General features: G+C 45.8%; 1 protein-coding gene across 15 annotated transcripts in view; it reads right to left on the bottom strand.

Annotated features, from left to right (window-relative positions):
• Nucleotides 1-27,913, bottom strand: part of DST (dystonin) — a 496,303-nt gene that overhangs the window by 224,760 nt on the left and 243,630 nt on the right. For all 15 annotated transcript variants that reach the window (XM_047794747.1, XM_047794750.1, XM_047794749.1 and 12 more), the window contains 3 exons: nucleotides 22,193-22,282; nucleotides 19,708-19,785; nucleotides 17,232-17,324 (listed from right to left, as the gene is read on the bottom strand). In XM_047794747.1, coding sequence (XP_047650703.1) covers nucleotides 17,232-17,324; nucleotides 19,708-19,785; nucleotides 22,193-22,282 — 261 coding nt within the window. The remainder of the gene's footprint in view (nucleotides 1-17,231; nucleotides 17,325-19,707; nucleotides 19,786-22,192; nucleotides 22,283-27,913) is intronic.

The following is a 27,913-nucleotide window of genomic DNA, read 5'->3' as shown; positions in this document are numbered from 1 at the left end:
GGCTCGGATCCTGTGTGGCTGTGGCTGTGGTGTAGGCCAGCAACTGCAGCTCCAATTCAACCCCTAGCCTGGGAACCTCCATATGCCTCAGGTGTGGCCCTAAAAAGCAAAAAAAGCCAAAAAAAAAAGGTCAACAGTACCCCTTTATCCACAGTCTTGCTCTCTGTGGTCTCAATGTCTGCAGTCAACCACAGTCCAAAAATATTAAATGGAAAATTCCGGAGGTAAATCATTCTTAAGTTTTAAACTGCATGACGTGGTGGGTAGCATGATGAAAGCCTGCACCATCCAGATCTGTCCTGCCCTCGGCGGGAACCACCCCTTCATTCCGCGTACCTGGCCCACTAGTCATTTAGTAACGTCTTGTTACCAGATGGACCTACGGCATCGCAATGCCTGCAATTCAAGGAACCCGTATTCTACTTAATCGAGGCCCCAAGTGAAAAGCAGTGATGCCGGGAACTCACATATTCTCCTACGGCGCCAGGTCTACTAACTACACAGGAAAAAGCACTGCATAACATAACACACACAGGGTTCAGTACCATCCGCAGTTCCAGGCATCCACTTGGGGCCTTGGGAGGCATCTCCTGCAGATGGGGTTGAGGGTGGGGGCAACTGTATTCATGCTCATCATCACCAAAGCCTTGCAAGTGACTGGGTTTACAGCCATGGTCACTGTCATTCATTAGGAATAAACAATAGGATAGGAGTTCCCGTCGTGGCGCAGTGGTTAACGAACCCGACTAGGAACCATGAGGTTGCGGGTTCGGTCCCTGCCCTTGCTCAGTGGGTTAACGATCCGGCGTTGCCGTGAGCTGTGGTGTAGGTTGCAGACACAGCTCAGATCCCGCGTTGCTGTGGCTCTGGCGTAGACCGGTGGCTACAGCTCGGACTCAACCCCTAGCCTGGGAACCTCCATATGCCGCGGGAGCGGCCCAAGAAATAGCAACAACAACAACAACAACAACAAAAAGACAAAAAAAAAATAGGATAGAGGTGCCTGGTGTTGGTTCAAAATAGAACGAGTATATAATACATGTTGGTAGAAAAACTAAAGAGCAGAGGGATGAAGGAGGGGCTGAAAACACTAAACAAGAAGGTATGCAGTGGTTAACCCAGATTCTGAGGAATTTAAAACTTAAAGAGATGGGGAAGGCAGAGGGGGGGCAATTGGCTCAGAGTAACTCTGGGTGAGTGACTCGTACTGGCTGAGTGACCCAAGCATGTCACATACATCTCCTGAGGCTCCAAGACCTCTCTGAATGGGGCCACAAGAGAACCACTTCAGGACAGTCTGGGGATTTTGGGTTTTTTTGCTTTTTAGGGCCACACCCTGCAGCATATGGAAGTTCCCAGGCTAGGGGTCGAATCAGAGCTGCAACTGAGGGCTACCCCACAGTCACAGCAACGCCAGATTTGAGCCTCATCTGCAACCTATGCAGCAGCTCACAGCAACACCAGATCCTTAACCACTGAGTGAGGCCAGGGATCCAACTCACATCCTCCTGGATACCAGTCAGGTGCTTAACCTGCTGAGCCACAATGGGAACTCCAAGAACCACTTCCTGGTGGTTAAACAGCCCAACAGTGGGGTGTCTAGCAGGTGTCTGACCCCACAGATGCCATCTCTATTAACAGCAGTATCAGCACCTCGTCCAATACCCTCAATTTCTGGAAAATGAAGCAGAGACCTGGAGAGACACAGGCGCCAAGCGCATAGCTCTCTGGTTGCAAAGCTGGGCTGCCACCTCCTGCTCCGGGCCCAGGATCCACGCTGCTGGTCAGAAAACCCATGGTGAGAAAAGAAAAAGAGGGCGCTTTCTAGAAACACGTGAGAGGGTGCCTGAGATGTACGCGCTCTTCTCAGGCTCAACTACAAGATAGCCTCATCCAGCAGAATTGGGGGTGAGGCTGCATCTGGAGACGATTCCCCGACAGGGACCCTGGGGTCACGTGAGAGAAAGGAGAGGCAGGGCCCCAGCCATAGCCTTGACCTTCAAAATCACCAACAAGAAGAGTCGGGGCACCCCAGCCATAGCCTTGACCATGAGAACCAACCACAAGAGAGTTGGGGCACCCCAGCCATAGCCTTGACCATGAGAACCACCCACAAGAGAGTCAGGGCACCCCAGCCACAGCCTTGACAGTCAGAATCACAGCCCCATGTCAGAATCACAGTGATCTGTTCTAGTAGAGTCACCAGACTGACATCCAGGCATCTATATTTTCAAAGAGCTCCTCGGGTGATGCTTACAAGAGTCAGAGAACCAAGGGCCTGGAAACAGAGATAACAACTGTCCTTGCTTAGATCAATATAACAAAACTGGGAAGAGGTGTGACTTGTGAAACTCAAGAGAGAAGCGCTGGAGGGCAAAGGTGGAGACAGGTCCCAAGAGCAGAGCGCACAGGAGCCAGACAAAAAAGGGTCCCTGCCAAGGCGCCAACCTCCAGCTCCTTACTCCCTGTCCCTGGGAGTGGTCTGCCTCTGTCAACCTCTGCTGGGAGCACTCACCCTCCACAGGCCATGAGCGTCACAGGTGAACACCAGCCCCATAAACACCAACCCTGCTCCAGCGCACAGCAACCTCAGCAGAACCAGAACGCAGCGCATCAAAGTAGGATGCTGCGCCCTCCTCAACTCAGCCACGCCCAGTGGGCTGTTGTCTTAACCCCACTTTCTCTTTCCTCATTCCATGCAAAAGGAACCTTCTGTTTGGCCTTTTAAGCAGTTGTTAGAAAGGTCAAAAGATGTAGCATGTCTGAAAGTGTTTCTCCAATTTCAAAGAAATATGCGAATCTGAGATAGTCCTGGAGTTCCCCTTGCTGTTTAGAAGGTTAAGAACCTGACATATCTCCTAGAGAAATGACAATAAAAACAAAAATAAACAAATGGGACTTAATTACTTAAAAAGTTTCTGCATAGCAAAGGAAATGCTAAACAAAACCAAAAGACACCACAGATTGAGAGAAAACATTTGCAAATGAAGCAACTGATAAGGGATTAATCTCCAAAATATATAAACACCTCCTGCAGCTCAATTTCAAAAAAACAAACCCCATCAAAAAAATGGGCATAAGATCTAAACAGACAATTATCCAAAGAAGACATACAGATGGCCAAAAACACATGAAAAAATGTTCAACATCACTCATTATCAGAGAAATGCAAATCAAAACTATGAGGTACCACCTTACACCAGCCAGAATAGCCATCATCAAAAAGTCTACAAACAATAAATACTGGAGAGGGTGTGGAGAAAAGGGAACCCTATTTCACTGTTGGTGGAAATGTAAATTGGTACAACCACTATGAAAAACAGTATGGAGATTCCTTAAAAAACTAAAAGTAGAATTACCATTTGGTCTAGCAATCCCACTCCTGGGCATCTATCCAGAGAAAACCATGACTCAAAAAGATACATGTACTCCGATGTTCATTGCAGTCCTACATATGATACCCAAGACATGGAAACAACCTAAATACCCATCAATAGAGGAGTGGATCAAGATGGGGTACATATACACAATGGAATATTACTCAGCCATAAAAAGGAAAGGAATAGTGGCATTCGTAGCCACATGGATGGACTTAGAAATTATCATGCTAAGTGAAGTCAGTGAGACACAAACATCATATGCTGTCACCTACATGTGGAACCTAAAAAAAGGTTCTTAGCAGAACCTTAGCAGAACAGATACTAACTCACAGACTTTGATAAACTTATGGTTTCCAAAGAAGACAGATTGAGGGCGGTGGTCTAGGGATTAGGGATGGAAATGCTATGAAACTGGGTTATAATGATCACTAAACAACTATAAATGTAATAAAATTCATTCAGTTAATAAAAAAAAAAGAACCTGACATAGTATCCATTAGGATGCAGGTTCAATCCCTGGCCTAATTCAATGGGTCAAGGATCCAGTATTGCCGTGAGCTGTGGTATAGGTCATAGATGCAGCTCAGATCAGTGTTGCTGTGGCTGTGGCGTAGGCTTCAGCTGCAGGTTCGAGTAGACCCCTAGCCTGGGAACTTCCATATGCCATGAGTGCGGCCGTAAAAGGAAAAAAATAAATCTGAGATAGTCCTTTTTTGCAGTTACACCTCCTTACCCTAGTGAAGATGTACCTGCTCTGAGACTTACATTCAGCAGGCACCCAAACAGGGGCAGCTTAGGACCCCCCCCTCTCAACCCCCGTGCCTGAGGGCTGCTCAGGGTCAGCTCATGTAGGCAAGGGCTGAAGACGAAGAATGACAGGAAAGTCAGAGGCCTGGACTAAATCTAAGGGTAAGATGAGTTCAAAGAATTGTACACTATTCCACATGGAGATTAACTCAAATATCATTGAGCCCAATCCTGCAAGCAACTGAATAGGAGCAAACATGGTTCAAGTAGAGACAACTTGAAAAAGACAACTGAAGGCACAGTACCTTGCAAAGGAATGCTGGGTAACAGGCCATTCCCAGGATGCGAAACTAAAGAAGGACTGAGAGCTCACATTTGCATCTAAATCTGTGATCAAAGAGGGAGAATCCAAAGCCAGACAAAAAGAGAACTGTGCATAGTTCTAACTAAAGATAATGAAGCAGAACCCAGCTCCAAGGTACCAGGAAAAATGTGCTGAGAGGGGCTGCTAAGCTGTTGGTCCGACTCTGCCCCAGAAGGGTCTTTATCTGGACCACAGGTAGGTTAAGACCTCAAACCCCTCAGATAAAATAAGGACTACCCAGAGTTCCCTGGTGGCTCAGGGGGTTAAGGATCTGGCATGGCTGCAGCTTTGGCTCAAATTCGATCTCTAGCCCAGGAACTTCCATATGCTGTGGGTGTGGCCCAAAAAAAAACTAAATAAATAAGCACCACCCATTCAGCCTCTCCCCAGAAGATATGTGGCTTTGAGTACCTCCATATCACAATCATTTAACACATCTGAATGACAGGTTTATACTTATTTTTACAGGTATTTTCCACTGAAGATAAAATGAACGACACGCAAATTAGAAAGAAGGGGTAAAATCCTTGGCATAAGGAAAATATAAGGGGCGGGGGGAGGCTTGTGCACCACTTAGGAAACAGATTCTAGGAGTTTCCTCTAATGAAAACATGTATGGCTTACTTGAAGCCAAATTAGGCAAAACACAGATGGAAAACATATGTGAGCAAAGCAAGCGGTTGCATTCCTAACACACAGCAGCCAAGTGGCTCTCTTTCGCACTGACCCTCACACCAGACCCACAGATGATGGCCCAGACCGGACGCTTTCTTTATCCACTGTGACCGCGGTAAAATGTAAAGAGAAGGATGACACGACATCAGGACGGCGCAGTGGTGCACACAAACCAGGGAACCCGCTTCTGGAGGACCAGGGCCAAAGTCAGTGATGACTGCATGCGCTGACCCTAGTGAAACCACATCCGATCACCGGGAAGGTGGATCTCTGCCAGGCCAGACAATGACCTTGCCACGCCTACTTCACACCACATATACCATCTGGTCCAGATTTCTTCTTAAAAGGCAATGTCAGGAGCAGCTTAAAGAAAAAGCCGTCAACTGCTAAATGGTAACACCTAAAGGACGTGGCTTTGGTAATGCACTTCTCCAGCAAATAAATATCCTCTTGCAATTTACAAACAAGTAACGGGATTTCCGGTTGTGGCTCAGCAGTAATGAACCTGATGAGTTCAATCCCTGGCCTCGCCTGGAGGGTTAAGGATCCAGTGTTGCCGTGAGCTGTAGACCGGCAGCTGCAGCTCCAATTCGACCCCTGGCCTGGGAACCTCCATATGCTGCAGATTTCCCAGCAATCTGAGGCTGAGTCATATTCAAATTCCTGTGACTCACTGCCCAAGTGAGTTCTGATTTTAGACGGGGCAGGGGAATAACCCATATACCAAGGAGATAGGATAGATTTGGACAGTTTCATCTGTGCCCACCACCCCCAAAACAGACACACGTGGAATTGAAAGCAGTGATGGAGAACTAGAATCTGGCTTTTCAAACCGATCAGCAAGTCAGTACTGCCTGATCCTTGTCCTGTCGCCTCCCTTCATCTGTCATGAAGTTACTGTCTTGTCATAACAGCTTTTTTCCCTCTTTTTCCTTTTTTGGCTGCCCCAATGGCATACGGAGTTCCTGGGCCAGGGATCAGATCCAAGTCAAAGTTAAGACCTAAGTATGCTGCAGCTAGAGCAACACCGGATCCTTTAACCCACTGTGCCAGCCCGAGATTGAACCTGTGTCCTGATGATGCAGAGATGCTGCTGATCACAGTGCGCCACAGTGGGAACTCCTGTCATAACTGCTTTGTGATTTAACTTTTGTTTCCAAAGGCTATTCCATCAGAAAAGTCAAGGGCCATGATCTACAGAAATACAAAAGATCTTCACTCTCTTCCAGCTGTGCTTCACTAAGTCTTGCAACAATACCAAACATGTACAGGGATTGACCAGCAAGGTCCTACTGCACAGCAGGGAACCCTACTCGATATTCTGTAATGAACCATAATGGAAAAGAAGACGAAAAAGCACGTATATGCGTATAACTGAGTCGCTTTGCCGGACAGCAGAAACACAACATCGTAAATCAACTACGCTTCCGCACAATTTTTAAAATAATATTAAAGGAAAAATTTTAAATTATAGGGCTTGAAATAAAGCTATGATTAAAGAATGTATCACAAAAAATAAAATCATCAAACCCAAGGCTATGAGTCAAATGCACCAAGAACTCTACAGCGCTCACAAAACATTTACAAGTGACAGATTACAGACCCCCAGCCAGCTGTGCACACCTGGCGTCCTTATTTACATGTTAAACTTGGGCTCCAAGCTACACTTACCTCCTTCCCATCCGCATCCTTGCAAGAAAGGAACACATTAGTACAGAGAGAACTACAGCTCTTTTTTTCCAACTGGAAGTGCTCTGTTGCGTGAGGGCAAAATCTCTCCATGTCTTGCTTTTCCTGAACGCTGCTGTCATTTTTTGCTGGGTCTTCCAAAAATTCGCGTTTTTCAAGCGACCTCTCTGGGCCACCATGCATCCGGGGTAAACTGGCTGCCTTCTGGAAGGCAGAGCCATCCCTGTTTCGCTGGAATGTTATTTCTCTCGCGTTGGCATCATCTAAAGGTTCCATCCCCTTCGCACAGCGAGGAGTGCTGTCTTCTGAAATCCCTTCCTCCAGTTCATTAACTCGGACTTCTGTCTCACAGCCTTGAGCAGGGGAGGGCCCCCCAAGGTGAGAATGGCTGCTCACCTTCCTGTGCTGGACCCCCTCCTCCAGAGTGAAGCTGGAGCCCCCACACCCCTGCTGTACCCCCTCCTCCAGAGCCAGGCTGGGGCCCCCACAACCCTGCCGGACCCCCTCCTCCAGAGCCAGGCTGGGGCTCCCACATCCCTGCTGGACCCCCTCCTCCAGAGCCAGGCTGGGACTCACACACCCCTGCCGGACTCCCTCCTCCAGAGCCAGGCTGGGGCTCACACACCCCTGCTGGACCCCCTCCTCTGGAGTGAAGCTGGAGCCCCCACACCCCTGCCGGACCCCCTCCTCCAGAGCCAGGCTGGGGCACGCACGCCCCTCCCGCAGCAGCGCCCTTGGCCAGGGGGCCACCCCCACTCCAGGAAGCCGAGGAGCGCTCCTCTTCTCCTGTTCATGCTTTGCCCCTCCGGACTGTGGGTCAGTCCCACTTTCCTTGGTCGGGTCTCTTCTGAAGTATTTCCTTCTTCCAGCTGAACACTTTTCGGGTCTCAGAGGGGTTTTGGCAGGATCCAGAAACTGTTCTTCCTTCTCGGCTCGGACACACCCGCAGACATTCCCCATTTGATTGGCAGGAAATCACGGCTGCACACTCTCTCTCATTTCAAAAACCGAGGCCTACTCAGATGCCCCCAGGTCCCCAGACCCCCCCCCTCTGTCCTCCGGTTCCTCGGACCTCACGACCATCCCCTTCAGCCCGAAGCCATTTTGCTTATGAGAGGGACACGCGCCAGCAAGGCCGTGGCACCCTGCCCGGCCAGGCCCTGGGGCTCATTAGACACTGTGGCTTATTTCTGGCCACCAATCCTCTTAGACAAACAGCCCTGCTCACTGTCAAATCACCCACTGAAGCGTTTTCCAGGCAAACCCTTAGCTTGGCTGCAGGAAAAGATTCTGACCCTCGCTTTAACTTTCAGTTTTCCGAAACGCTGTCACAGGACCCAAGTTTGCGTTAACCTTTGGAACCACTGGTGATTCAGCCAATCTGAGCACGAACAGAAAGCAAATTCCAGCCAGGAGAGGGTTAGCAAATGTCCTTCAGGCTCAGTTTCAAAGTGCCTTTCAAATTCAGTTTCAGGGAGTCGCTGGCATACAATTTACTTTCTTAAGAGACATAAACTAATTAAGGTATGTGCAAAAAAAAAAAAAAAAGGCTCAAAGACCTCTATAAATTTTATTAAGTCTCTTACTCAAAACCAGAAGCCAAAAAAAATAACAAGAAGATTCAGTAGGTGAAGGAGAGAGAATACAGGCTGGATGCTTAAAACAACTCTAACTCTGTTTCTAACATCAGTCTCTTGGAAGAGTTTGTCATAATTTTCATATGACGTAAATATCCACTTCTTTTTTATGATCACTAGGGTTTTCATATAAGCAAACGGGTCACTTTTATTATTTAAAGCACAGAGCACTCAGCCTAAAGAAACACCTGTGTGCTCCACATGAATGAAGGCAGTTGAACTTTACATGAAACTTTTATAATTGTACCCTAGTTAAATATTATGCAGTTTTACTAGGACCATGCTGAATAAATAATAAATCCGTATGGGATCTGATTACCTAAGGTGTGCATATTTCTAACACTGAGTCATAGACATGGTAAAAAGGAAATTAGCAATGGCAAGCCTAGTGTCACAGGTAAGCCACAATCACTTGACTAATAAAAAACTGATAACTGCTTTAACTCTATCCAAGTTGTCTTTAGACTGATCAAAAGATGGAACTCATCTTTTTTTAAATAAAAGTATTCCATTAAGAATTCCTGTTGCGGCTCAGCGGGATAAGGAACCAACATAGTATCCATGAGGATTCCAGTTTGATCCCTAGCCTGGCTCAGTGAGTTAAGGATCCAGCATTGCTGCTGTAACTGAGCAGGACCCAGAGGGGCTCCTGGGCACACAAGCCTTTCTTTGACCCCCATCGCTTGTTTATAGGGAATAAGCCTCAGTCTCCACGACCTTCCCTGAGTTCCAAAGGGCAGCTGCTCATCAGGGAAGGGAGGGGATGCAGAGACCGGGGAGGAGCCGTCAAGAGACAATAGTGCAGCCCTGGGGCAGGTCCTGGTTCCTCCTCAAGGAATATACATAACAATACTTTGAACTAAAACCCCCAACAAATGGAAGAACTCCCTGACGAAGCATTCTTCCTTCCAGGAGGAGGACCACCACCAGAACCAGTCCTGGGGCCCCTAAACACCAGCTTTGAAAGACAATGCAAGTTTGCCTCTACCCAGCCCTAGTTTCCACTCCCCAAACTAAAAAACCACCTCCTAACCCCTTCCAGGGGAGGCACAGTCTTTAAGACATTATTAGCCTGCTGTGGCCCCCTTTGCCTGGCAAAGCACTACAGCTGTCTTTTTCAACTTCACCCAAAACTCTTGTTGCCACGTTTGTATTTGGCACCAGCAGACAGAGGCCGGATTTCAGTGACACCGCAAAGTGCAGCACAGGTCACACACACGGCTTTGATCCGGTGGTGCTGTGGCTGTGGTGTAGACTGGCAGCTGCAATTCCAATTCGACCCCCAGGCTAGAAACTTACATAGCCCATAGGTGTGGCCCTGAAAAGAAAAAAATTCCACTCAATGGTCAAATTCACCATGGTGCTGACATTTGTCAGTAACAGACCTGCGTGATGAGATTTCCCTTAATCATTTTAAGAGGAAATTAATGGAGCTCCATCAACCCAACCTGAATATCCTAGAAGACAAGCTGGCAAAAACAAAGCTCTGGGTTTGTCTGTTTGTGTATGTTTGTTTTCAATTTGATTTTCAATATCTTTGATAGGGATGGAGTAGGCACAGGTAGTGGCAGAAGTCCCGGATAAAGGACCATATTTATTCTCGTGGTGGCTCAGAGGTTAACAAATCCAACTAGGAACCATAAGGTTGCGGGTTCCATCCCTGGCCTTGTTCAGTGGGTTAAGGATCCAGCATTGCTGTGAGCTGTGGTGTAGGTCGCAGATGCGGCTTGGATCCCGTGTTGTTGTGGCTGTGGCTGTGGCGAAGACTGGCAGCTACAACTCCAATTAGACCCCTAGCCTGGGAACCTCCATATGCCATGGGTGCGGCCCTAGAAAAGACAAAAAAAAAAAAAGAAAAAGGACTATATTTAAAGAGGGTAACTGGCAGGATATTGGGAGATCATTGTAAGTTAGTAAATTGCTCAAGAAAACCATCAGACAAGGCAGGCTTGCTTCCTTAGTGGAGCCTTGAGAACTGCCTCAGATTGTTGGGTGGGGGTGGGATGAGGCCTCCCTTCAGATTCAGGCCGAGGGCAGGAGTTTGAGGACCGCCCTTCAGCTGATTTGAATACACACCTTACCGGATACCAAGGAGGAGCTACTACTCCCAGAAAGGAAGAGGCGGGCTTCTCCAACCCCCACTCCCCTTGAATGATAAAAACTGTAGCCCACCCGATCCTCGGGGCGGAGCTTGCACCTCTCACAAGCATCCTATCCTAATCAATCTGTTTCTTGCCTATCACTCTGTCTCTTGCTGAATTCCTTCTGCGCAGAGACAGGAAGAACCTGAACCTCAGTGAGTCCAGACACAGGCCGAGAGATTCTAATTTAAAACCTTGGATTCAAGTCCCAATCTGGGTGTAGGCTGGGTTCGAGGCCCGGCACGTGGGTTCAAGTCCCAGTCTGGGTTTTGGCTAGGTTCAGGCCGTCAATACTATCAGTTTCATCTTCATTGGCTATGACACATTATTTAGGAGAATGTTAACAGTAAGCGGCTGGTATTTGTCCTGACAGGCTAGCTGCACAACCAGTGACGTAATGCTTCTTTTGAGCCCCACCAAACCTGGCAACAGCCCATTTCCAGGCCACTGTTGGCCGCTCTCTCCTAGAAACGGCCCAGCTTCAGTGTGCAGGTGGCTGGCACTCACCTTGCAAGGCCTATCTGTAATATCAGTGACAATTTCCTCTTTTCTCTAAGGCCTGCCCCACCTCACCCAACTCTCCCTCCCCAAATCCTTATTTTTGTTGCTATTGCAATAGACTCATCACCCCACATTAGAGTCAATTTTATGAACATTCTCCCAATAGATTAAAATATTTCATTACCTTTGTGTCTCTGATCTAGCTTGTGGCAGTTAATACAGGACTATTGTATGGGTAATGCTTACTTTCAGACAGCCTGACCATGCGTGATGCTCAGAGCAAATTGTGGGGAGGGGGGGGGTTGGGGGGACTGCACCTGCGGCATATGGGAGTTCTAGGCTAGGGGGTGAATCAGAGCTGCAGCTGCTGGCCTGCACCACAGCCACAGCAACGTGAGATCTGAGCCACATCTGTGACCTACGTACGCCCCACTCAGAGCAACACCAGATCCTTAACCCAATGAGTGAAGTCAGGGATCAAACCCACATCCTCATGGTCACTAGTCGGGTGCATTATCACCGAGCCACAAGAGGAACTCCAACAAATACTTTTAAATAAAGAAACACATTGGTCTTCTGAAATTACTTCCCGGATTTGCATAAAGTCTGATGGGAAAAGGCCCAGTCACTTTCAGCAAGGATGACGACCACTGCTATAAATAGCCATCTCGCTTGGCATGACCAGCAAAATCCTTCTCATCTTAAATTATCATAGGGTGAAGATCAGTTATTTCTTTAGATACAAAGGGGCATTTCTATTTTACCAAAACACCGAAATGTTCCATTTTTCAGTATATCTTGTTCTAATTTTTAACTATTGGTGGTAACAGTCATAACACCTTGTCATTTCGGTCCTAAAATGCACTGGATTTCATAACATGCCACAGAATCATACCAGAAGCAAAACTCTTGGGCATTCGGGGTTAGCAATGCACAGGATTACATCTAGCATGGCTAAACAAGGCCCTGCTGTATAGTACAGGGAACTGTATTCAATATTCTGTGATATGGAAAAGGAAATGAAGAAGTATATATATATATACAGTTATAGTCACATTCAGTTTTGTCTATAACATTTTTCCATCCAGCGGAAATTAACACATTGTAAATCAACTATACTTCAGTAAATTTTTTTTAAAAAAGAACTAGGAAAACCTATTTTGGTGTTTTTATGGCTGGCCCTCATCTCTCCTCCAGAGATAGCTGAACTCCAAAGAGTTTTCTTACTACAGAATTTTTTTTTTCTTTCTTTTTATGGCCACACCTGCAGCACATGGACGTCCAGGGCTGGGTGGAATCCGAGCTGCATCTGTGACCTACACCACAGCTCATGGAAACACCGGATCCTTCACCCACTGAGCTGAGTGAGGCCAGGGATCGAACCCTCACCCTCACAGAGACAACACCGGGTCCTTAACCCGCTGAGCCATAACAGGAATGCCTATAATTCTTTTCCGAATGAACTTTTGCTTTGTTTCCTCCAACCTAGGGTCTAAACCTATTGCCTCTACTTCCAACCACTTTCACATTCTGCTCTGGGCTCTGCCCCCAGGAGCTCCGAGCACCCTCTCCAAGGCTGCCAGGTCTTTGGAGAGGAAACCGCTAACTCTGCCTTCATCTTCTCAGGTTCTGGCAGTGCTCCCCCTGCTCAGCCTCCCCTTCTCCTTCCTTGGTTTCACCAACACTACGTTTCCTTGTAGCTACCGCAGGAAATGAAATACGTTGTCCTATCTCTTGGGAGAATGTTCATCAAACTGAGTGTAATCCAGGCTGGTGAATCTAGCCCCACACAGATGAAGACGGGATGCAGAGGAGGGGGTGTCGTGCAGGCTCGGGAGGGTCTCCCACAGTAAGGGCAAGGGTCACTGACACTAGAGGGACGCTTGGCTGGAGGAACGGCAGCTGCCAGGCGGGGCCTCCCCAAGGTCTGTTTCCTCCTGCTGCCCTCGGCCCGGCCTTCCCGATTCCCGCCCTCTGCCCTCTGCTCTTTTCCGCAGAACTTCAAGGCCCCTTCCAGGAGATGGAACTCAAACCTCTGGCGGAGACAAGAATGACCAGGCCCTTATCATCGCCCCACCCACCTCACTGGAATGACCTCCCCACGTTGAGCAACTGACCCTACTCCTCCCTGACCCCGACCAGGAAAGGCACGTGGCCCACTCCTCACCCCGTCCCCAAAGGGGCCTTAGATGCCCCCAACCAACCATCGAGTGTATGGCGCGACCCCTCTTCCCCCAACCAGTCAGCAGGTCAGCAGGTGTATCCTGAGACCTCTCCTCTCCCTGGGCCACAAAAACACACGACCATGCGCCCGGGTCGGCTCTTCCTGATCATCAGGAAGTCCTCCCACTGCACTTATCTCTCTCTCTCTCTCTTTTTTTTTTTTTTGTCTTTTTGCCATTTCTTGGGCCGCTCCTGCGGCATAGGGAGGTTCCCTGGAGAGGGTCTAATCGGAGCTGTAGGTGCTGGCCTACGTCAGAGCCACAGCAACGCGGGATCCGAGCCTCGTCTGTGACCTACACCACAGCTCACGGCAACGCCGGATCCTTAACCCACTGAGCAAGGCCAGGGATCGAACCCGCAACCTCATGGTTCCTAGTCGGATTCATTAACCACTGAACCACGATGGGAACTCCAAGCATCTCTTGTCTCAATAAACTCTTCTTTCTTTTCACCTCAATATGAATCCGGAAATTCTTTTCCGACCGACGTGCACAGACGGCGACATTCTCCACACACGCTCTTCCCTGAGTCCTCTGAAGATCCCTTCTCCCTGATGGATTCAAGGACCACGTGCTTGCTGGAACCTCCCAGGGCTACTGTCTGTGCTTCCTCGGACTGGCCAGCCCTGCTCACACCCCCCATCTGCTCGGCAGACAGAAGCCCTGGATGGCCCACAGGCCAGCACTTCGGCTTTACCGTCACCCCCACCCACTCCCCCTCCTTCTAGAGTCCGCTGGTTTTTATCTCCCAGGCTCAGCAGTTCAGAGGCATCTTTAACTGCTGCCCCCGCCCCCGTCATCCTTCATGCTCCAGACCCCGTCACCAACTCTCTTTCTTCCTTCAAAATGCTCCCCCTGGATTCAACTTTTTTTAATTTTTTGGTCATGCCTAAACTTCCACTAAACAGCATGTGGAAGTTCCAGAGCTGTGGATCGAACCCATGCCACAGCAGTGACAATGCTGAATCCTTAACCCGCTGAGCCACCAGGGAACTCTTTGCTGGATTCAATGTTTCATGCCCACCTGAATCCTGGCCTTTATCACTCCACCCAGAGGGTGCCCCTCAGCTTATGTCTCTACCACAGACTGGGGTCGTCTCCAGCTGCTTTACTACAGCCCGTGGACTACACTTCCTCAAATGTCATTCTTCAGGCGCAGAGGGCTCAGGTGGTCTGCCGATGCCTCCACGGCACAGACAAAAGCTCTGCCTACCCCCAGAGCCTGGGGCCCCCTCGGTCCCACTCGTGGTTCCCTCCCTGACATTCAAACCCAGGGCAGCCTTATCCCCAGCAGTTGGTAATGATGGGACTAGCTCATCCCAACAGGCCTCTGACCAGCCCACGTGCGGCTCTTGCCGTTTCAGCCCCACAAAAAGTTCTGGATCCTGGAAAAGCTGATGAGAAGCTCCAGGTGAAGTCAGATTTTTGGTCAGTTCTCAGAGCTCCCTAGTTCTGGTAACAGGGACCGGGGTCTGGCTCCACGCCCAACCCCACCCCGCACCACCCCAGGTCCCCGAAGGAGGGGTTCCTCGAGTAACAAGGACGCCCAGACCTTCAGGAACCTGCTGCCTCCACTCCGGTTCCTGGGTGTCCCAGCCACTGACAGCCCAGCTGAGTGGACATTCACCTGTCCTGCCCTGTCGTCCTGCCAGCTGACACCTGGTTACCCAGTCTCCCGGTCCCTGGGTCTCATTCTCCAATTTTTTACTGCTGCAGCCTGACTCCGCTGCCTGCCCCATCCTGGCACCTATGAGACTCTACTTCCCTGGCTGTCCACACCTGTCAGATTTAACCTGCTCCCAAATGAGCTCCAGGTACCTTATCGTCCACCATTCCCCTACAAATCCCGTATCCCAGTCAGATTTTTGTTTATTTATTTCTTTTGTACTGTTATTATTATAATCTTTTGCTGCACCTGTGGCATGGGGAAGTTCTCGGGCCAGTGACTGAGCCTAAGCCCAGCAGCGACCTGAGCCACTGCAGTGACAACACTGGATCCTTAACCTGCTGTGCTACAAGGGAACTCCCAAATTTTCAAAAATTAAGAAATAAGGAAGTTCCCGCCATGGCTCAGCGGAAACAAATCTGACTAGCATCCATGAGGACGCAGGTTTGATCCCTGGCCTCACTCAGTGGGTTAAGGATCTGGCGTTGCCATGACCTGTAGTGCAGGTTGCGGACATGGCTCGGATCTGACGTTGCTGTGGCTGTGGTGTAGGCCAGTGGCTACAGCTCCGATTGGACCCCTAGCCTGGGAACCTCCATATGCCGTGCATGTGGCCCTAAAAAGACCAAAAAAAGAAAGAAAGAAAGAAAGAAGTCTTATTCCTCCCAAGATCTGGTTCAAAGCCCCAGCTCCTTTCTGAAGTTGGTAAGCTCTCTCTTCCCGCTCCCAGTGCCCCCACACCCAAGGCTGATCAGTAAGACGCTGATCAGTGTGCCCACTACAGGCCAGGCTCTGTCCACTGCACACAGTGCTGTGTGGTCCATAAACCAAAAAACAAAGCAGGTGCCAAAATTAGGACTCACCTTACACCAAGTGAAGGTGATTTTTATTTATTTATTTATTTATTTATTTTTGTCTTTTTAGTGCTGCACTGGCATCATATGGGGGTTCGCAGGCTAGGGGGTGGAATTGGACCGGCAGCTACTGGCCTGCACCAGTACAGCCACAGCAACATGAGACCCGAGTGGCATCTGAGACCCACACCAGTCACAGCCAATGCCAGATCCGAACCACCTCTGTGACCTACACCATAGATCATGACAATGCTGGATCCTTAACCCACTGAGTGAGACCAATGATCGAACCTGCATCCTCATGGATACCAGTCAGGTTCGTTACCGCTGAGCCACGACAGGAACTCCAAAGATGATTTTTTTTTAATGCATCCTTTTACAAATACCAAAAATCAAAATCACCCTGTATCTGGCACTGGTAAATAGATGCCAATTAATAGTTAATAAATTTGCCTTTATTCTCCTGAAATCTTGTTTGAGAAAGTGCTGCTCTATACAAAATGGATAGTTCTAATTCAGGAGATCTTTCTGTGCGAACTCTACTGCCATCTAGTGTCTGTCAAAACTGGGAGAAGATAGTTGGCACAATTGAGAAACCCTGGTATCAATGAAAACCATTCCGATGAAGGATTGAGTCATAAAGTATGTATGCGTCTACATCAGGTAAGACTGGTTTGGGATTGGCAAATGCACACTATTGTATACAGAATGGAAGGTCCACGGGGACCTCTACCCAATAGTCTCTTTGGGAATGGACATGTGCATGTGTATGGCTGCGTCACTTTGCAGAACAACGGAAATGAACACAACACTGTAAATCAACTATACTTCAATAAAATCAAAGTTTAATAAATAAAAATTTAAAAATACCCTACTATATATAGCACAGGGAACTATACCCAATCTCCTGGGATAGACCATGATGGAAAAGAATATAAAAAAGCATGTCTATACATGTCTGAGTCACTTTGCTGTACAACAGAAATTGGCACAACACTATAAATCAATTATACTTCAATAAAAATTTTTTAATAAAAAATAAATCAGGTAATACTGTGGAGTAAACAAAAGACGTGTCTACCCTCAATCAACAGAAATCTCTGTCTTTCAACTCTAAGATTACACATATTGTCCTAAAAACATTTCAAGCTTTTCCACACCAGGAAACAGGGTACCAAGTTCACAAGCAGCATGTTACAGAAAGGAACAATACAAATTATGGTTTAAGAAACAAACAAATCTGAAATTAATTTTCTTCCCTTGGATGTGAATGCAGAGTTCACATCCTTCATAGGAACCACTTGAAAATTAGCAATGAGGCGAAACGAAATGACAAGTAGGAAAATCGGGCTTACCTGAAAGTGCAAAATTATTGTCCATATTAATCCCAAAGTCAATTTGGGATTTCCATCTGTTATGTCATCATTTCTAATATTCACTAATTTCACCTGTTTTATTTGTGAAGAAGAGAGAAAACAGTTTTTTCAAACCAGCACGAGTCATTGTTACTTACATAAACGTGACTCTACATTACACGTACAAAGAAAGCCTGAGAAATTTAAATACTAATAACCCTTAAAATACTGTTTTACCCCCATCCCCACTCACTTTAGATTTTAAATATAGAGTAACTACAAAAAAAATTAGTATTATTTTGGTTTTGTCTTCTACAACAAGCATTAAAAGTACACTTGTCAAAACAAAAACACAACTCAAGCAAGAAATCCTAAAAATTTTTAAATCAGATTTTTTTTTTTTTTTTTGGCCTCTTAGGGCTGCACCCATGGCATATGGTAGTTCCCAGGCAAGGGGTCAAATCAGAGCTGCAGCTGCTGGCCTACACCACAGCCACAGCAATACAGGATCGAGCCAAGTCTGCAACCTACACCACAGCTCGTGGCAACGCCAGATCCTTAACTCACTGAGCCAAGGCCAGGGATCAAACCCACAACTTCATGGATACTAGTCGGATTTGTTTCCGCTGCGCCACAACAGGAACTCCCAGAAATAATTTTGTCTTTTGAAAATAAGCTTCCTTTTAACAATTAGGTAGGAAACTATTCCAAACCATCAAATAATAATAACTTTCTCACACTTCTGTCACAACGAGTGTAAAAAAACCCCCAACCTCTAGCATTATTATTCTATTTGTCTGCCATAAATTGTTACCAAGGTAGATAAATATATGTCACTAGAAAACGATTCAAAACTTTAAAAATAATATAATAGTCAGACTTAAAGCTTATCAACTGTCAAATTACACATTCAGGTAAATAAATGTCATGATGGTATCTAACATTTACTTCCTGGAAAAAAAATTAAAACAAATCAAAATATCATGAATTAAAGACAATAACACCTAAGATTTTCTTTCCTGGACAAATCACTGCCAAAAATATTTCGACAAGGAGACATAATTAACCATTAGTCCTTCTGGAAACTTCCACTAGAATTAAGAATGGTAAGGCAAATACCAATAAAATTTATTAAAATATAAGTACAGAGTAATTGCTAGCATTTAATAACTAAAACCATTTCGATGTTCATAAGAAGCTAAATGGAGGATTAACAACAGACAGGGTCTCTTTGTCCTCCTGGCCCTCCCTTTCTTTTTCACTTTTTTCAGTAAATTTCAGTTCTCCTGAGTTTCTTTGTCTCTTTTTTTCTACTCATTGAAAATTACCAATTATTTGGCTTATATCACTATAACACACAGTGCTAACTAACCAAGACCAAGTCCAAGACATTGCTCATTCTTTTCTATGATTTCTTCTGAAACCTCAAGTCAGTTGGGGATTGCTGTCAAAACTGTCTTTTTGTTTGTTTTTTAATTTTTCTTTTTAGGGCCACACCCATGGCATGTGGAAGCTCCCAGGCCAGGAAATGAGCCTGCACCACAGCAGCGACTGGAGCCACAGAGTGACACCGATGGGTACTTAACCCTCTGAGCCACAGGAGGATTCCAGAACTGGCTTTTTTTCCCCTCTTTTTAGGGGCACATCCACAGCATATGGAAGTTCCCAGGCTAGGGGTCAAATTGGAACTGCAGCTGCCAGCCTACACCACAGCCACAGCAACACCAGATCCAAGCTGCATCTGTGACCTACACCACGGCTCACAGCAAAGTCAGATCCTCAACCAAGTGAGCGAGACCAGGGATTGAACCAGCATCCTCATGGATACTAGTTGGGTTCTTAACGTGCTGAATCACAATGGGAACTCCCAAAACTTTTATTTTTAACCACTTCTAAATTACCCAGTTTTAGCTACTCATTAAAAAAAAAAAAAAAAATCATCTATTGGTTGTTCCCTGGTCTGGGAACTGAGATCCTACATGAAGCCACTGCACTCTGTAGCCCAGAAAAAAAAAAGCAACTATTGCCTCCTCACTACTAAGTATGAAAAATATAGATGCAAAGTTTTTTGAAGTATTATATAAAGTTATCTTTTATAAAAATAACATAATTTTATAAGGTGAGCATAAAAAAATATTGTCTCCCCATGACTAAGAACTCTTCACATTCTTAACATTCTATTGCTATTACAATGTCATTAAATTAACTTCCTTGGCAAAAGTGTTCCAATTCCCAAGGAAGGAAAATCAGCAGCTCTTATTCAGATAGAAATGTAGCCACTTACGATTGCTCTGGGCTTATGCCCACTATTAACTTCCTTTTCTTTGGAACAAATGTTTAAAATCATTTTAAAATATCTGTCTCACAAAAGCACAAGTTTAATGATCATAATCTGCAAATTTAACTTCTTCATACCCCAACATGGTGCTACGCAGATTTGTTCAGTTACGTGTATAGTCTTTGAAAAACATCATACCTGGCGTCTTTTCAAATAGTCAAGTGCAATTTGTACATTCTGTAGTCTGTGAAAACGCATCCGACCTTTCTCTCGGGGCTAAGAATAAAAAAATGCAAGGTATAAAAAACACTGTAGTTTCTGATGCCACTGACCATGCTAAGTATATTCATGCTGAATATACGATACAAATATACTTTATGCTCATCTTACTATGTCAAGACAATATTTACTGTTTGGGTAAACCCATTAAACTTTTTAAATGGTATTTTTAATTTTTTTTTGCATTATCTGAGATTGAATTTATACTAGGGATTTTTCTGAATGTGTTTTATATAAACAGATGCTTTATTCAAAACATTTTCTTTAAACAAAAGGAAAAGAGAAAATACGATAGCACATACAAAGTTTATATAGTTACTATGCTACAATTCTAGCCTAGACTTTTTAGCTATGGATGCACAACAAGAATTAAATACCATTCCCCATTTTGCCTTCTTAATAAACTCTGACTATTGCCAGGAAGGTCTTCATGATTAACTGGGTATGGCATGTTAATGAAAGTGATATAAAAAGTAGCATGCAGTTAGTATAAAAAATCACCAAGAAGGAGAAAGCCAGTGGAGTTTTACTTAGCCATGACAGAGGACAAGAGAAAAGCAATTAAAGCCAGGTAATCTATTTCCTCTGTATTTTATCTGCACTTTTGCACAAAATCGGCTGGGTTCTTTATCACAGGGTTACACTGCCTGGGGATGGACATGTGATTTGCTGCTTCAGGAAAACCGACAACTCATCGTTCTTTTTCCTTGATGCCGTTTCCCTTAAGAAACGCGACACGTTAGCAGAAGGAAAACAAGGAAACAGAGCTGAGAAAATGTTCAACAAAAATACAAAGAATGGAGCTGGAATGTACCACATAAAATCTTCCAAAGAGAAAAAATAACTGACAGCTGAGCTGCTCAAACAGAAACAGGTGGCCTCAGCCAAAGGCAGCAGAATGGAACAGCCGGCAGATCACACGGGTTGGGAAAGTAAGTTCCATCTAATGGGAGACATGAGGGTGATGAACTCCCCAATGGGTCCAAAAAGCACAAGTTCCATGACATTGGGGCACTAGAGATGTGATGACACAAGAAGCACATCTGTCTTACAAAGGGAGGTGGGTCAACTGAGCATCCCAGGGGTTAAACAGCTCTGTCAGGACTCTAGTGTTTAAAACATGCCCCCTAAGTAAATCCAGATGCGTTAAGATAGGTAAAGAAGGGCCATCGAATACCTACTACCAATAGATATGATTTAAAACAAACTTTTTTTGGTCCAAACCCACAGCATGGGGAAGTTCCAGGGCCAGGGATCGAACCCGTGCCACAGCAGTGACAATGACAGATCCTTAACCTGCTCTGCTGTGCCACCAGGGTACCCCCCAGCATAATCTTAAACATTACAGAAATGTCCATAAGTTCCTTCAAACTAAGCAACAGGTCATTGTTATGTCTGAAGTATCAATTTCGGAAGTGGAAATAGATTGGCATAAACATGAGCAGGCTGGTCGTAAGACGTCCATACTTATACAAGATGTATATCGACTTCCGTAGCTAAACTCCCATCCTATGATTTAAGTACAGAGATGCCAATACCATGCAGGGCAGTCATCAATCAATCCATGGAAAGAGAACGTACATCCTCTGTCCAATTTTTTGGTGCACACACATCCACCTCACTGAGGGTTCTGGTCCTTTCTCCAGGGTGCTAAGAAGGAGCCCGAACCCAGGGGTTACTCGCTATCACATTAGTGCTCACCGCACTGGACTAGGTTAGTCGAGTTATGGGGGCTGACACCTACCCCCTTATCCTCATCCTCCACATCGTCATGCTGTTCATACGCGCATGCTTCTGTGGCACTCACCAATCGTAAGGTCTTCAAAAAATCTCGCTCCCTTGGCTAATGAATATAACAGACAGAAGATAGGACAGCAAAGACACAAGACAGACCAGAAATGAAAAGAAGAGCATGAACAGAACATAATGAAGGAGAATAGGTAACCAGGAAGGGGAAGGGGCGTTCACAAAAAAAGGAGATGACACTTGTGGACGGGGTTAGACCAGTTTTCAGAAAGCGATGCTTATCTCCTTGCTCTTTGTGAGTCTTTGAATAAGTTAGTTATAGTATGCATCCAACTTCTGCTCAAAAAAAAAAAAACAACAAAAAAAACCAACAACACAAAACCCAAAAGGAAAAAAGAAGCAAGAACAAAAGTCTTATTTTAATTATAGAACTAATTACATAAGCAAGGTCATCGAAGTGCTTCCGCCTCCAGCAGTCACATCATTTGAAGTCGGAAAATGCTTAGGGACCGAACCAGAACACTTTGCAGGCAAGATTCGCAGCAGCGCTAAAGATGAATGCTGCAAAAATCTGAACAATCTGTGCTGGAAACAGATGAGTCCTATGCAAAAGAGGGTTTCAAGTTCTTCAGGATAAATTAGAAAATTGAAAACTTACCAAGGTGTCTCCCGAAAGAACCTCTAAAAGAGAGATCAAATTGTGTCCGTCCCTTAAGTCTTCGTAGAGGTCGTTCACATGTTTCCGAACCTACGGGAAGAAAAGCAATTGAGAACGCTTGGTCCTTGAAGCCACAATCACCCTTGATACTCCAACAAGGAAGGGGAACAAGGGACACTGCACGTGGGACACCCCATGTATTCATTCCTGCAGTAATTCCAAAAAGGTTTGGATTCTTTCACTATTTAAAAAGGAAAATTTAAAAGCGAAAAAGGAGTTCCCATCGTGGCACAGTGGAAATGAATCTGACTAGGAACCATGAGGTTGTGTGTTCAAACCCTGACTTCGCTCAGTGGGTTAAGGATCTGGTGTTGCTATGGCTGTGGTGTGGCTGAAGCGCCCTAAAAAGCAAAAAAAAAAAAAAGCCAAAGTAACTTTCAGATTAATAATTCATAAGGACAAGGAGAAGTATTACATTTTTAAACATATCAGAACAAATAAAAGCCAACTACACAGAGTTCTGATTTTTAAAGTACAGGCAGTGCTCTGACCTGAATTATGATTCCTTTTTTTGTTTGTTTGTTTATTTTTGGCCGCACCCTTGGCATGTGGAAGTTCCCAGGGCCAGGGATCAAGCCCGAGTCACTGCAGTGACAAAGCCAGATACTTGACCTGGTAGGCCACCAGGGAACTCCGCTGAATTACAATTCCTGGTGCAGCAAACAGAGCCACCTTAGCAAGAGGGGATAGTTTTTACATGTGCCCCCCCCCCCCTCATAGTTTTCCCAACCTCTGGGCCACAAGATCCAGGAAGCCAAAGGTACACATTCCACATCTGGAAAGTCCACAGATGCTAAGCTGGGTAAAGCGTACATGAGATTCTACGTACTATTTAAAAAAATAAATCAATAAAAATAAAAATTCTTGTGAGTGTATGATGATTTTAAAATTTAAAAGTTCTTTAAAATTCATATATGTGAAGTTGTAAGACCTCTGTCCAAAATTCCACCACACAACGTAAACTTTCCCGTGGCAGGAAGTTCCCAGGCTAGGGGTGGAATAAGAGCAATAGCTGCTGGCCTACACCAAGCCATGGCAACACCAGATCTGAGCTACATCTGCCACCTACGCCACAACTTGCAGTAACGCCAGATCCTTAACCCACTGAGAGAGGCCAGGGATCGAACCCACATCCTCATGGACAGGAAGTCGTGTTCTTAACCTGCCCAGCCACAAAGGGTACTCTGGCAGGGAGTTTTCATAAGCACATCTACATTAACAGAAAGCTAATACTCAACCCATAACAGCTTCTCCCTCCCGTCCGTAGGCCTGGGTTCCAAGCCTGTTATTTTATTTTATTTCTTAATTTTTTTAGCTGTGCTTGTGGCATACAGAAATTCCCAGGCCAGGGATCAAACTCACGGCACAGCAGTGACAATGCAGGATCCTTAACCTTCTCTGCTGCTGGGAACCTCTAAGTTTGTGACTGCAGAGCTAAACCACCAAGGGTTCCCCAAAGTTCTGCTCAGTGTGCCACACGGGGGTACCTTCTGCCAATGCCTAGTGCACACTAAGGCTCCTGCCAGACCCCCAAGGGTCACAGCAGGCTGCCGGGGTGGCCATCCCACTCTGGGCTGGCCCATTTCCACATTCTTGCCTTGGGGTGACTCCAGGCTGTGTTACTTAGTGCCACTCTCAGGAAAGCAGCCAAAGAAGTGGTCCAGGAAGAGGCCAGGATCAGCATCCCACCTGCGGCCCACGGGCGCAGCCCTACACGCGCCCCATCCATGATATACTCTGAAGGCTGATCGTATGAGTTAAACTCCTTTGTGCTTTATTACATTTTATTTATTTATTACAGAAGAAAGTAATGAAAAGATCCAAACTCTCTGATGGCAGAGAAACCAGCAAGAAAGGGCCTAATATGAACTAGAAGCAAGCCTTTGATGGTTAAGCCTGCCAATTCTAAAAATGTAGCTTAAGTACCACTAAACTTTATCATCTTAACTGTCTATGAACATGTTTTGCATGGAAACCCTTTTTTTTTTTTTGCCACTCCCATGACATAGCTACAACTGCAACCTACACCACAGCTATGGCAACACCAGATCCTTAACCCACTGCACCACAGGGGGAACTCCTGCATGAAAATATTTCTGGTTCGTGAAGAAAAAATTCCCTTAAAAGCTTCATATCAAAGCTACCAGCTCCTATAACAAGTATTTTGAGAATTTCTGCCTAAGGTACAAAACCTTTTAACACTCAATTAATTTAATATTCAATTACCCAACTATGCATCATTAATGGCACATAATGTAAGTATTAAACTCAGGCCCAAAAGCTCTAAGTAACTAATAATGCTAACAGTACCTATAAATGGCCAGCAAACCTCAAACTGAATCAAATTACTTTTCTTTTTCCTTTCTTTCTTTTTTTTCTTTTTAGGGCCCCACCTGTGGCATGTGAAAGTTCCTGGGCTAGGGGTCAAATCGAAGCTGAAGCTGCTGCCTACACCACAGCTTGTGACAATGCTGGATCCTTAAGCAAGGCCAAGGATCAAACCCACACCCACACAGAGTCAATGTCGGGTCCTTAACCTTCTGAGCCACGAGAACCTGGATCAAATTACTTTTAACACAGTGGCCCATTTTCACAAATCAGTATTTTTATTTTGATTTCCTAATTTCCAAAGAACATCAGCTGACTCTTTGGTGTTAAGATAATTACATAACAGTGAAAGAAAGCTTTACACTTCAGTTCTCTAAAAAAAGATCATATCATAACACATTTTAGATGATCCTTATTTAGAAAATCCATAAATGTCCAAATAAGTTACAAACAGATTATCCCTTCCATAAAATATTTACTTTCCACTAAATAAATACTATTAAATGACAATCCTCTTAAATGCTCAATTACATTTCAGAGATGAACAAATTTCCACAGGTCTTTTCAGGAACACATCTATGTCATACACACATGCAAGCAAATAAGCATCTTAATGAAATGAGTCCTAATAATTAATTATCTAGTCACACATGAGAGCAATTTAAGAATTCACTTGTCTCATTCCAACCCAGCAGCTTGAATGTACCTCGCTAAGGGCCTACTTAAAAACATGGCAGAAGAGTGTCCATTGATGGATAAACAAATAAAGAAGACGTGGCCTATATATACAATGGAATATTACACAGCCATAAAAAAGAACTGAATAACGCCATCTGCAGCAACATGGAGGGACCTAGAGATAATCATACTTAGTGAAGTAAGTCAGAGAAAGAACAAATACCATATGATTTCACTTACAAGTTAAATCTAAAAAACAACAAACGAGCAAAACAAAACAAGAATCATAGATACTCAGCATCAAACTGGTGGTTTTAGAGGGGAGGGGGCATGGGGAGTGGGTGAGACAGATGAAACGGGTCACAAGGTACAAGCTTCCAGTTCTAAGATAAGTCATGGGGATGTCACATAAAGCGGAAAGCACAGTGACTACAGTGAATCACGTTGCAGCACGCACTTGAGGGCTGCCAAAAGAATAAATCCCCCAAGTTAACTCTGTCTGGTGAGGGGTGGTAACTAGACTTGTGGTGACCATTTTGCAATATACACAAATATCAAGTTGTACACTTGAAACCAATGTAACATTATTTTCTTTCTTTCTTTCATTTATTTAATTTATTTATTTATTTATTTTTGTCTTTTTGCCTTTTCTAGGACCGCTCCCACCGCATATGGAGGTTCCCAGGCTGGGGGTCTAATTGGAGCTGTAGCCGCTGGCCCACGCCAGAGCCACAGCAGCTTGGGATCCAAGCTGCGTCTGCAAACTACATCACAGCTCACGGCAACGCCAGATCCGTAACCCACTGAGCAAGGCCAGGGATTGAACCCGCAACCTTATGGTTCCTAGTCAGATTTGTTAATCACTGTGCCATGACGGGAACTCCTAACATTATTTTCTTTTAAATTTTTTTTTTTGTGTGTGTCTTTTTAGGGCCACACCTGCAGCATATGGAGGTTCCCAGGCTAGGGGTCTAATCGGAGCTACAGCTGCCAGCCTACACCACAGCCACAGGAACGTGGGATCCGAGCCACATCTGTGACCTACACCACAGCTCACAGCAACACCGGATCCTTAGCCCACTGAGCAAGGCTAGGGGTCAAACCCACATCCTCATGGATCCCAGTAGGGTTTGTTAACCACTGAGCCACGACGGGAACTCCTAATGCTATTTTTTAATTATACCTCAATTAAAACAACAGGGCAAGGGAGTTCCCATCGTGGCGCGGTGTAAAGCGAATCCGACTGGGAAGAAAATAAGGCAGGGTCACTGCAGAGGTGAAGGTTCAATCCCCCACCAGTGGGTTAGAGGATCCAGTGTTGCTACAGCTACAGCATAGATCGCAGCCATGGCTGGGATTCTATCCCTGGCCTGGAAACCTCCATATGCCGCAGGTGAGGCCGGGAAAAATTAAAAAGGCAGAAGAACTAAGCTTGTGTATTTCATTTTTATGGATTTCCTGGGCCAGGGATCAGATCCAAGCCACGTTGTGACCTACAATGCAGCTGTGGCAACACCAGATCCTTAACCCACCGTGCTGGGCCAGGCAGCAGGAATATCAGCTTGTGAGTCTCATGGGCCTCGATGCATCTAAATCTAAATATCTCCAGTGTAACCAGAAAGCAGACTAAGTCTCAAATCCTGAACAGGAACAGGAGAGATAACATCTATATGAATGTCATTTTGCATATGGAGATTCCCAGGCTAGGGGTCTAATCAGAGCCGTAGCCACCGGCCTACACCAGAGCCACAGCAACGCAGGATCCGAGCCACGTCTGCGACCTGCACCACAGCTCACGGCAACGCCGGATCGTCAACCCACTGAGCAAGGGCAGGGACCGAACCTGCAACGTCATGGTTCCTAGTCGGATTCGTTAACCTCTGCGCCACGACGGGAACTCCAAGGCCTGCCATCTTCAGAAGGGACAAGGGGACCCAGGACCACCATCAGGACGGGGCCCCAGGGCAGTAACCCATACACGGCGCCTTGAAGGCCATTCGCTCTGGGCCCCTTTACCCAAGGCAGCCCTGCCCGAGTCGTATTTCAGTCCAGATCCATGTCCTGTCTCTTTCTCTTTCCAGGACAGTTCAAGATGGGGTGTGATTCTGAACACTCAGTTCACAGGAAAACAATCTTGCCAGCCTGAAACAACCCAATCCCTCAGGGACATGTTCCACAACGAGGTGTCACTTCTCACCACCTTATTTATGCAGCAGCAAAGAAAATTAGGTATGTTTAAAGAAGACAGGCATCATGGCAGGCCAAACCAAGTTAGGAAAAGACAAAACATAGGTTACACTTAGCCTTGCCTCTGCCATAGGTCTCATGAACCAGTCACTCACACTCTCTGGGCCTCTCTTTTCTCACTTGCAAAAGAAAAATTTGAGGCGTTCCCGTCGTGGCTCAGTGGTTAACAAATCCGACTAGGAACCATGAGGTTGCGGGTTCGATCCCTGGCCTTGCTCTAGTGGGTTAAGGATCCGGTGTTGCCATGAGCTGTGGTGTAGGTCGCAGATGCAGCTCAGATCCTGCGTTGCTGTGGCTCTGGTGAAGGCTGGCGGCTACAGCTCCAATTCGACCCCTAGCCTGGGAACTTCCATATGCCATGGGAGCGGCCCAAGAAATGGCAAAAAGACAAAAAAGAAAAAGAAAAAT

The sequence above is a fragment of the Phacochoerus africanus genome, chromosome 9 (genome assembly GCF_016906955.1).
Source record: "Phacochoerus africanus isolate WHEZ1 chromosome 9, ROS_Pafr_v1, whole genome shotgun sequence".
Taxonomy (NCBI): Eukaryota; Metazoa; Chordata; class Mammalia; order Artiodactyla; family Suidae; genus Phacochoerus; species Phacochoerus africanus.
This window is presented reverse-complemented; position numbering and strand designations above follow the sequence as displayed.